The sequence below is a fragment of the Aulonocara sp. 'chitande type north' Nkhata Bay genome, linkage group LG7, assembly GCF_057382095.1.
Source record: "Aulonocara sp. 'chitande type north' Nkhata Bay isolate Kocher_YH1m ecotype deep benthic linkage group LG7, A_spYH_male_GT1.1, whole genome shotgun sequence".
NCBI classification, from domain to species: Eukaryota; Metazoa; Chordata; class Actinopteri; order Cichliformes; family Cichlidae; genus Aulonocara; species Aulonocara sp. 'chitande type north' Nkhata Bay.
In genome coordinates, this window is record NC_141350.1 from 48925139 (window position 1) to 48937513 (window position 12375).

General features: G+C 43.9%; 1 protein-coding gene across 5 annotated transcripts in view; it reads left to right on the plus strand.

Moving 5' to 3' along the window:
* Nucleotides 1–5802, plus strand: part of ctif (CBP80/20-dependent translation initiation factor) — a 63477-nt gene extending 57675 nt beyond the window's left edge. For all 5 annotated transcript variants that reach the window (XM_086300960.1, XM_086300965.1, XM_086300964.1 and 2 more), the window contains 2 exons: nucleotides 427–480; nucleotides 2803–5802. In XM_086300960.1, the coding sequence (XP_086157086.1) occupies nucleotides 427–480; nucleotides 2803–3024 (276 nt within the window). In that variant the 3' untranslated portion in view covers nucleotides 3025–5802. The remainder of the gene's footprint in view (nucleotides 1–426; nucleotides 481–2802) is intronic.
* Nucleotides 5803–12375: the final 6573 nt, after the last annotated feature.

The window sequence follows — 12375 nt, forward strand, 5'->3', positions numbered from 1 at the left end:
GCGTGTGTGTGTGTGTGTGTGGTAGTGGGTGGGAGGGGGCTAGCATGTTTACCCAATCCACTGTTTGTTTTTGGCCACGCTGTGTGTTTACGTGTGTGTGCTACTGCGTGTGTATGTACATTGTGCGTAAAGGAAGGCATGATGTGTGATGTTTGCTGGCAGCCTGGAAGCTCAGTGTGTTGTCTTCCAGGATTTAAAATGTTAATGTCAAAAATATTTACAATCAGGATTAGGTCCCTCCCCGTTTCTTTGTGAACTCATGAACACATTTTTCTGTTCTCTTCATCAAGTGGTTTAAATCAGTTTTTGTATGTATACAGTGCATCTTCCATCATTTCTACTGTGCTACTTCTGGAGTTGTGTTGTGCTAGTTTGCGCAGTCCTTTGCTTTGTAAGTCTTACAGTGTCTGTTCTTGTCCTTTGCAGCTGCTAGAGTCGACGGATGTTAAGGAAGACGCAGTCCTCTGCTGCTCCATGGAGGTATCAATGCATAATTACTTAAAGTCAAGTCTTCATACTCAAAAGTCAAACTGGCCCCTACAAACACAAGTGCTCGCCTATACAGACACCACAGACTGTATAGAGATTGACAGACCACGTGACTTTCGCGCATTGCATTGTAGGTACGACTGGCAGCAAAATCAAAACACTGCATCAAGCGTTAGCATTTCCAGCACCGGTAATCATTAATTCTGCGGTTTTAATCCCTACTTGCATTTTATTTGCCCCTAAAACAGTTATGTACAAAACGACGGAGAACACGGCAGGTCCGTACAAAGACAGACTTGACGAAAAGGCAAACCAAGAAAAAAAAAAAGTACGAGGAAAAAAATCAAAGGAGTGAAAAGGTTAGACCTATACGAGCATACAGAGTGGAGTAAGGACGTTAGCGTGCTGCCCAACTTTTATCACGCACATATTTATTATTATATGGTCCTAAGTGTGGGTGCATACACTCACAAAATGTTTGGTAACTTCAGATCCCTGCAACAAGCCCAGGTCCAGTTTACTTTGGTGATTTGGACTATTCCATTTCACAGCTGTTGTTAATTTTTTTTTTCTCTTTATCTCCTGTACAGGCAAACACAATCTATTTGTCTTTTCAGGTTGTAGTATTACACTACATTTTCAGATCCAGTAGAAATAAAATAAGTGTTTCGTAATTCATTCAATTTATTGTCTTTATTTATAACTGGCATTATTGTTTCATTCTATTATAGGATCTTACAAGAAACAGGCAAAATTGTAAAAATCCACTATGCTTTATTAGCTGCTTCGGTGAAAAACAAATCAACAATGCAAAAAAAAATAATAATAATAATAACCATTGCAAAACAACTTACTTGAAAACAGTTATTCATCACTTGATTGCTTCAATACAACACTTTGGGCACATATATGCGGGACTTTTCGCGGCTGTTTTTATATCGCTCTCTCACTTAACCGATCAAATCTCGCTGTGGTAGCAGCTTTAAACTCGGTATGACCCAGGTTGATAGAGGGGGCCCAGTCTGGATCGCCACAGTGAACAAAGCAGCATAGTGCAACGAATTCAATTCAAATCAATATAAGACTTATTTGTAACCCTCATCAACAATTATGTTATGATAAATTACGTAATAACTACAACAGAAGCCATCAGTCGGCTCTTTGTTACTTCGGAAACATGGCTTGAACAATTTCTCTTCCACGACAGAATCCGATAAAAAACGATCTCCTTACCCGTCGGCTTCCCGTGGCTGTCATGTGACCGGCTATTGCAGTTAATAATGCCATTCTTTGTTTCTTTTTATCGTTGTGTGACTGTTTTCTTATGAAAGCCTGCGTGCCCTAGTACCGCTTGCCACTCGTACCTACAATCCTTTGCGGTTTTACCCCGGAAATTACATCACATTTTCGATCTCTATACAAAAGATGGATATAGTCAGTCATTGGTTTCTGGATTTGCATATTGAAGCCTTAATTTGAGCATTTTTGCTGCGTAGTGTTTCTAAAACTGGGAAGCAAAACTATATGCTTATCAGTAGCATTATCAGTCGAAGCATAACTAAATTGTACTCTGCAGATGGATTTAACATCACGAAAGACTTGAAAGTAGCGACCACAATCATAAATTTATTAGGAAAGAATTTACTCAGGTCATAAATGTGGTATGCAGATGGCCCGTTTTCCCATAGACTTCTATACATTTGAACTTCTTGTTGCAACAAGACTAGTCGCCCCCTGCTGGCCATAAAAGAACACAGTTAAAGTACTTAATTGGCTTTGCAGTGGGTTTTTTAGACCAGAGGCTGTGTGTTTTTTAAACGAAGCTAGCAGGATGTAAACGTAAAAACACAGAAATTTAGCCCCCTGGAACAACTATCTTGCAAACTATATCAGGGGTCTTGTTATCAGGGGTGGGTGGGGTGGGGGCGAATACAGTCTGCATCACCCATAGAGCCATAGCCTCCACATTTAATGGGAAATCTGCCAGGCAGCAATAAATCCTTTAAACGGCAGAAAGTAATACCTAGAACTAAAAGGACAGAAAGGGCTAAGGCAGGTGAGCTCTGATTGGAAAAGAGTTCCCAGATGCTCGCAAACACAATGTTTGCAGTCTTGATTACATACTGGCAGCCTCGGCATGCACACATCTCCATGGCCAGAGGGTGTGTGAACCTCTGCTTGTCTGACTGTATCCACAATAACAAGGTGCCAGACATTGTGTCTTGTTCTCAGTTAAGGACGCACACACGCACTCTTTTCTCTGACCTCCTACCTCTTTACTCCCCCACCCTCCCTTCCTTGTCTCTCCACCAGCTGCAGAGCACAGGCCGACTGCTGGAAGAGCAGCTCCCCGAGATGATGACAGAGCTCTTAGCAGCTGTCAGAGACAAGATGCTTTGTCCCGCCGAATCTCCGCTGACTCGCTCTCTGCTCATGGAGGTCATCGAACTGCATGCGCACCGTTGGAGCCCCCTGGAGGCTCTCACTACCCAGTACTACAACCGTACCATCCAAAAGCTCACCACCACTGCCTAGGTGCCAGCTCCCACAGGAGAAGAGGAGATGTGTCCTCCTCACCCCAACACAACAGATGTTTTCTGGTTATGCATTGTAATAATCTCTGTTGCCTAAAGAAGTAAATGTTGCTATTGAGCTTAACTGTAAATTCCATTATTAAAAAACAAAACGGATAAGAAAAGGTGACCACTACCACAGACAAATCATGTAAGAGCCTCCTAACAGGTAACCCAAAAAGCCAACACTACATGTGCCACATTTGGCACACATTTGAGAAGATGGTAACTGATAGGTAGTCAGTGTGGGTGTGTTCGGCCACATGGAGCCTGAGAGCTTGGCTGGCTGCTGGATAAAGGAGGGAAGAGACAAGAGAGGGGTCACGTAGCAGAGAGGAGGAGAGGGCAGCGGTCTGTCCGTGGGGAATAGAGAGATCTGTGCCCAGAGATGAATAGAGGACGGAGAGCGAAGGGGCGGGTGGGGGCCGGGGTGGTCTGTGTCAGTCTCTTCATTGTGTTCGTTTGCCACACCTCCCCTCCTCCCCTTCCCTCTTCTGTCTCTCCGTTAGCCCCCAGGGTCTGTGTGGCTGATAAAAGAGAGGAGGAGGCAGGGAGCAGACACAGTGCTGTCTGTCTGGGCTGTCTGCCCTGCCAGGCCAGGGACCAGGTCAAAGGGCCTCGCTGTGGAGCCCCCCCACAGCTCCTCCCTGCCTTTGTCTCCCCGACACCCCCCACCCAGCAGGAAGCCCTTTTGAGGAGATGAGACAGCGGGCCTGCTGGGCCAGGCTGGGTTGGGGATAAAGATCAGGCTGGCTAGAGTAGGGTGACAGATGGCTGCTTGAGCCCCTGTGAGACGACACACTCCGAGCACACCCCACTGGCACCCCAACTCCCTGTTCCCCAAGCTCAGGCCCACACAGCCAATAGAAGCAGTAGAAATATTGCAGAGGGTGGGGTGAGGGGGGAGCAGCATTAGGAAATTAAATCAGACACTGCGGTCTGATAATTCCTTTGTTTTTGTCTTGCTACGGAATGTCTCTTCTGCTGTTAAGCCGTGCACGTCTATGCTTTGTTAACCACATCATCATCATCATTATATTTTTTTTATCATTTATTGTTTTTGGTTATCAATGTTTCATTTTGAAGTCCTGTTTCAATGGTAATATGTATGAGATATTATAGTCATAGGCCTTATTGCACAGGATCGATTTGTTTTGCACCGTTTTGAGGCGATTTGCTTTGAAAACTCAGAAAAAACAGAAGTAGGAAGTTTGAATTGGAATCAGCGTTGCAGAGTAACGGCGAATTCAAGTAGAGAGAGATCTGAGTTGAGCATAGTGAGGGATTGGAGGATGTTTTAATGGACTAGTGGCCTTGTCAATTGCCCTTTTTTTCTCTCCGTTGTTTAGGGCACAGCAGCGAGCGTGCTGAGGACTTTATCGCATCGTTGTGTTGTTGAAGGAAATATATATAAATATAAAACAACTGAAAAAGTGATGTGACAACTAAAAGAAAAAAATAAGCATGGCACACAATGAAGCAGAAGTACAATGCTTCTTTACAATTTCCTCCTACGCAAGCCATTCTTTGCAGTGGATGTTTTTGCAAGTGTTTAATATCGACTGTAGTTTGGTCTTGATTTTTTTTTCCTTTTGGAGAGAAATGACAACTATTAACCTGTGTATTTGAAGATGACAATGACGACAAGAAAAATCTTAACTGTTTGACCTCATATTAGCTAGTCATGTGTGACCCTTATTCCAGCTAACGTGTGTACTGCAATAGTCATACCAAGCCAATCACGTTTATTTGGGGGGTTTTTGTTTTTGTTTTTTTAAATGGGCTCTCTATATATAATCTGCATATGATATAATTACAAGTATTACAAAAAAACCTCTTAAATTTGGGGAATAATGCAGCAGTGATGTTACACATAGGAATACCGTGGTTGTGTGGCTACAAGTTAGCTCATCCTTTTTCATCAGGAAGTAGCTGTTTGGGAGTAATCACACACACACACATATATATGCTTAGTTCCCACTGATTCTCTGTGGGCTGTTTTTATATTATTATTATTTTCTGTGTCTTGCATCAAGAATTAAGATCCTGTGTGGTAGAAACACACCCCAGAAGATTAGTTAGATGAGATGGGTGACAATTTTTTTTTTTTTTTTAAGCTCAGATGTTTTTTGAAGACGCATCCCAATCATCTGTACGTGTGTGTGTCTGCTTAAGAAGTGATCTGTTTTATTGTTTTGTCTTTTGTTGTTGTCTTATTTTGTTTTTAGGTTTGTATTTAAATTATATTTAGCTCATTTATATATATATATATATATATTAAAAATAAACTTTTTTTTCTTCTGGTGGGTTTTTAACACATCTGAAGCAGTGATACCTAGCTTGCTGGCAAGTGTGTAAGTTTGGAATTTCTGGAGTTTCCTTTGTGAAAAAAGAAAAGGCCATCAGTCAGTATCCATTATGCAAAGAGCGGTTCCCTCTCTCAGCAGATTGGGGCAGGTGGGGATTGCCCCCATCATCTGTGGCACCCCCTCCCCCCACCTCCAACCCCTTGTGCCCTTAGACCCCTGCGCTCGGGTCACGTGACTCACTCGACGACTGAATGAGATGCACCCTCATTTGGATTTTCTCGTGAATCTTGACAAAACGAGCGGCCCGGCCGACGCGCGGACGAGCTTTTGGGATTGACGACGGTGGGTCATCTGTGATGAGCTTTTGTTTTTGTTTTTCTAAGCAGCTGAAAAAATAAACTAATAGGAAAGAAAAGATGTGCTGGAACAAACTCTGGTGTGTGTTGGGTGTTTTTTTTCCTTCTTTTCTGTCTCGTCAATTTCTCAGTGCAGTCACATGGAAGCTGGCGTGGTATCACTAGACAAAAAAAAAAAAAGTCATTCAGACACGACAAAAGAAACAATGGCACACACGTGGTTGGCTCCGTCGTCAGCAGACAGACTGCGTAACTAATCGTGGCGCCGCAGTGGGTCATTTTACTAACAATTCATACGTGTGCACGCTGCAGCTCATTTACATCGTCACACATTAAGCCGAACACACTTTAGAAATTAACAGCGCCGTCTGTGTTGGTGTGCACGACTGCCACGCAGCGACCTTCATCAGTGACTCGCCTTTGCTGAGCCCCCCAACATATGCCTGGGGGCTCCACGACTTTGGCGTCCCGATGGGCGCTCTTAATGCAGGGGTTACCTCCCTGCTGAGGGCCCCGTCCCTCAAACCTATTGGATGTCCTCCAGCCCTTATCCACAGCGATCAACATAATCCCACGTGATTATTCTGAACACGTAAACACATGTGAAAGGCTGAAACGTTAGATTTCTTTGTTTTATTTCACGCAGAATCACAACACAAACAGGGCCAGTAAGGAAGTTATAGATGTTCTAATCTGGCAAACAGGGAAGTGAAAACACACCAACAGCAGATGCAAGAGGGGATAGAAATGAAATACTAAAATGAGTGAATGCTCATATCATACAGGGGATGATTAATGAATAACTGACACTGATGGCCGGCACCGGTCACACTTAATTCAGCTTGGTACAGTAAGAACAGGCAGAAACACTGTAACTTTAAAGAATGAAGATTGTGTCTCTTCCTTTGTCTGTCACTGGGCCCAACACTGACTGATGAGTGAAAGAAAGGTCTGTAATCCAGAATTCGAGATGACATCTGCCCATTTTCCTATTGCTCCATAACTATTCCATAACTATTAACTCTGGGCTGGAGGTGGAAAGAAGGCTGGGTAATTACAATTTTGGTTTGCAAAGATTAAAACAACATAATTGGGGACAAAATTCTTACTGCTTTTGGGGGCTGAAGCCTATCCCAGCTGTCATACGGCGAGAGGCGGGGTACACCCTTGACAGGTTGCCAGTCTATCACAGAGCTAACACAGACACTGACACCCACATCCACACCTATAGTCAGTTTAGTTTCACCAATTAGCCTAACCACATGCATATCTGTGGGAGGAAGCCATATTACCTGGAGAGGACCCACTCAGAAAGGCCCTAGGCTGGAGTCAAACCCGAGCCCTTCCTGTGCGGTGACGGTGCTAATCACCACACCATCCTAGATGCTAGATAAGCTATATGGAGCAAAAAAAAAAAAAGAAACACCCACACTTTTCTACTTCTAAAAATGTGCATATAATTAACATAATTCTGCTTTTGTTATTCACTATTCTGTTTTCCATTGTCTCATTCCGACGTATTTTTGGTTGTCAAAATCAAACTGGTTAACAACGGATCATACGTTTTGGATCAAACCGAACCATTAATCACCTTGTTTGAGAAAACCATTGGCAGGTCCTTTTAGTGTCTAAACAACCATTAGTTAAAGCCCATAAATAGAGCACACGAATAAATATAATCAAGCCTCGGGGCACCGTATGATGACTCGAGCTTTGCCGACTTTGTGCTGGCACTGAAGAATGAATGGATCCGTGTGCGTGTGTGTGCGCAGGGTGACTCACACCAGCATCGTCCATTGTGTGAGCCAGACAAAAAGCTGGCTGCATCTCTGCTGGCCTCGATGACGAACCAAAGCCGAGGAGGGAGGACACTCACTTTAAGATGACGGTTTACGAGCGCAGACGCACTCCCACAAACTTCAACACACAAGTGCCAGCACAGCTCTTTGTGGCTGCGTCTTGTATTTTTATTTATTTATTTATTTTTTAAGTTGTCTGATGGCTCACACACTGTATTTTTTTAGACCCTTGGTGGGGTTTTTGTGTGTGCGTGCCCTCCCGTCTGCACAGCATGCGCGTTTTTGTGTTTGATCGGCGCACAGGCAAAGCCGGAGGAGAGCACTCCAGATTGTTTTCTGTGTAGTCCGAGGGCTGCAGAGGTCAAACATTGTGTAAAACAAAGTAGATTTGAAACGCGCAGAAGCATCCCCAGATGTTTTTTTTTCCTCTACTGTATGCTTTGCTGTGGGAGAAATCAATAACTGTGGGCTACCAAGTGGTTTTAGCTCGCTCTCTTGACCTTTTCCAACTCAGCAGCAGCTACTGCGCAGCAGTTTATTCCACTCTCCCAAAAAAAACTGACTCCATCTCAACTATAATTGGATTCAGACATTTTTAACTGTGTCAACATATTCTGGAGCTAAAGTAGATACCGAGACGTTTAATGATTAATCATATCATCACTTTGTGGCTGCTGCCAAATTAAATCCTACAGTCATATCCACCTACAAATCTCTGCTGTGTGCTCTGTAAAAATACTACTCGTCCTTCACTATACACTCACCAGCCACTTCATTAGATACACCTTTCTAGTACTTTCTAGGACACCTTTTACCTTCAGATCTGCTTTAATTCTTCTTGGCATAAATTCAACAAGGTGCTGGAAACATTCTTCAGCGATTTTGGTCCATATTGATTTGAAAGCATCACAACAGCTGCTACAAATTTGTCAGCTACACCTCCATGATGCGAACTGTCTGTTTCACCACAATTCGAAACAGAAAATTCTCTCTGTTACACTGAGATCTGGTGACTGTGGTGTCCATTTGAGTACAGCAGACTCAAATGGACTCACTGCATTTGGATGCTGGAGACTGGTTGTGGTCTTAAGTTGATGCTCAAGAAAGTACTGATCACCAGCAGCCTGGCCTACTGAGGCAGTATGGAGTCATGCTTTCATGTTGTTTATGTTAAATTCTGATCCCACCATGCAAATGTTGCAACAAAAATCACGATTCATCAGACCAGGCAACCTATTGCCAATCTTCTGTTGTCCAGTAACAGTCCACGGGAACGTTAGCCTCAGTTTCCTGTTGTTAGCTGACAGCAGTAGCGCACGCTGTGGCGTTCTGCTACTGTAGCCCATCTGCTTCCAGGTTCATTGTGCATTCAGATGCTCTTCTGCACACATTAATTGCAATGAGTGGTTATTTGAGTTACTGTTGCTTTCCTATCAGGTCAAAACACTCTGGCCATTCTTCTCTGATGTGTTTTTCACAGCATTCTCTGTAAATGCTAGAGATCGTTGTGTGGGAAAATACCAGTCCGACCAGCCTGTCCTGCACCATCAACCATGCCACTTCAATCTTTCTTTCTCATTCTGAGGCTCAGTTTGAACTTCAGCAGGTCATCGTTACTATGTCTGCAGGCCTGCAATAAGAAGCTGCCATGTGTGCCACACACACACACACACACACACACACACACACACACACACACACACACACGTTTAATAGTAAAATGGTGTTTTTTGAGAAAAAGTAAAAGTAAAAGGTGATCTCAGGCAGAGCGGAAACTGAAAAGCCATAATACTGTTTCCTGTACAGGCTGTGGAGGAAATGATGTCATGACCTGCTCACTTCCTGAATGAACTCTTTCAGTGGCTCTTCTGGTGAAGAACCTGCCGACTCAGCAAAATAAACAAAATATAGGTTTCTTTGGCTCTAAATGAAGTACATCCACAACTCACTGACTCATTTGCGCCAGGCTGAGATATTGGATCTATTCTGAGAAAAGAACTGGAAGTCTGCTCAAATCCACAAAGCTGCTTTGAGCTAAACACTAAAATCCTCATGCCAACATGCTTACAACACTAATAATATATCAGCCAGCCAGCACTGACCTTCCTGACTGCCTTCATATTTCCTTTTTTTTTTGGCAAACAGCATTTATCACTGGCAGTGACTGATATTTATCCATTTTGTCACATCAACTAAATGGTAAATGGCCTGTATTTGTATAGCACTTTACTTAGTCCCTAAGGACCCCAAAGCGCTTTACACTACATCCACCCATTCACACACACATTCACACACAGGTGATGGCAAGCTACATAATAGCCACAGCTACCCTGAGGAGCACTGACAGAGGCGAGGCTACTGGACTCTGGCGCCACCGGGCCCTCTGACCACCACCAGTAGGCAACGGGTGAAGTGTCCTACCCAAGGACACAATGGCCGAGACTGTCAGAGCCGGGGCTCAAACCGGCAACCTTCCGATTACAAGATGAACTGCCAACTCTTGAGCCACATTTAAAGACAGCATGAAGAAGAGTTGAAATTGTTTTTATTCCAAGTAATTGAGATGTTCGTGTATCATTGGCAAAAAAAAGGATAATCTTTCGGGCTCCTCACAGCTCCATCATGAACACCCACTATCCTTCCTCTGAACATCTCCAAACCATCTTCAGACCATGCATCAAAGCAGCTCTCACTACCATCTTGTGAACCTTCCCTTTCACTCTTGCTGCTGTCATCCTGTCACAAATCACCCCCAACCCTCATCTCCACCCAATCCGACCTGGCTGCACTCTCTTCTTCACCTCTCTTGTGCACAGTCTGTAGCTTTGGATGGTTGACCCAAGGTGTTTAAACTCATCCACCTTCTCTACCTCTGCTCCTTGCATCTTCACTGTTACACCTGTCTCCCTCTCATTCACATACATGCATTCTGTCTTGCTTCAACTACCTTTCATTCCTCTTCTCTCCAGTGCATACCTCCACCTCTCCAGACTCTCTTCTACCCACTTCCTACAGGGAGTGGGAGTCAGAAGTTGGCACGCTGCATCCATAAACTGCACATGTACAACAAATATTAGCTAATTAAGTAACGGACTAATAAAATATAGGATTTCAATCAACAAAACTACAGTACAAGCGAACGACTCATTTAAACACAAATAAATAAATAAAATCACACTCCCCGGAGCTGTCGTAAAGCAGGAGGCCAGGCAGTAAACATGTTTTAACGCTGTGATGTTGGGCAGTTTAAATGAACTGTAGTTTTTGCCATTACCAGAATGCCTTCATGTTTTTTTCTTTTTTCCATCCAACATGTCTTTTTCATGTTGGACTATCAGGCTAAAATTTCCCCATCGGCATTCATTTGAGGATGCGATTAACTGTCACCTAAAGTGTGGGAGCAACTGGGATTGTGATAGACTGGCGCTGTTATTACAATTCATCCTAAAACTAATTTCCTGGCAGTGCCTCCAACAGATTCGACAACCTCTTGGTGGAGGAAAAGTCAGGGAATAACCCAGATAGTTGCACTTCACCCCATCAGGATCAGGAATTTCCATTAGTAGCAAACAAGTCATCGCAGTCCGTCCAGTAATTGTCGAGCTATCACCGATCGGACCAGAGTGGTTAACCAAACACCCAACAGGCTTATGTCCCAACAGCCAGACCGCAAGATGACTAATAAACACAAGACTCTGCATCATGGAAAATCCACCATCACAATCATTCTACAGAAAGTATGAAAAATAAGAAAAACACAAAGAGGGACTTAGCAATTTTAAGGATGTGCTCTGCAATACGATGAACACACATCAGCAGCCTGAGTAAGTGTGGTATGGCAATTTGAGCTCAGTGAAAAGTATAACAATGTACACAGATTAACACTGTTTTTGTTGCAGACATGTGAATCGCACGCTGTAAAGCATTTCATTCACACAAGCTTAGAGCAGCTTGCTTTTAGGGGAAGTGTGACGTCTTTGTTGTTCAGGAGCATCTGTGCCCTCACAGTGGCCTGGCTGAAAACGGAGCTGCAGCAGGCTTCTCTCACTTGCTGCCAGAGAGAGCTGATGCGACCGGTGTCAACAGATGGACTTTCATACTGGGAGAGGAGTGGTGAAGAAACACGAGGTAGAGCGGATTTTTTATTTATTTATTTTATGGAATAAACTCGCAGACTAGATAAAGATTTGCAGCAGAGCAGAGAAAATAAATGGTGGGGAATGATCAGATCATTCTATCCTTCTCTCTCTTTATCTCGCTTACAATGGTCATCTCAGCTAAATGCTTCAATTTATAAGAAGTGGCATGTGTGTGCACACGAGTGTGTGCGTGTGTGTTCGCATGTCCGTGTGACATTTCCTAACCTGACCAGACCAGCCACCCAGAAGTGTCACAAGCCGGCGTGAGCAAAGCTTCCACTGTGAGCTGCACTCAGTAACCGACCACTCGAGCAGAAATCAACACAAACACACACACACACACGTGCACACTATAATTAGAGATGGTGAAGGGACACGGATAGCGTCTGCAGAACCTCTCCTGCTCACCAGAGCAGAAGTGAACACACAAACCTTGTGCACACACGCACACACACACAAACACACACTATAGCCATTGGACGTCGATGGAAGTGTCCACAGACAAGCAGTGGGAAGTAACACCTGATGTCTTTGTTGCCAGGCTCCCGCCTAGCGACTGTCAATGTGGGAACCTGCTGCGACAAGCACGACCCTGTTGCTAGGCAACCCGAACTTATGCGACAGATAGTGGCAAAGTCGTACAGCAAGAGCAAAACTGAACGATACGGGGGGGGGGGGAAGAAAAAGAAAAAGCGGTGTTGGATTCAGAC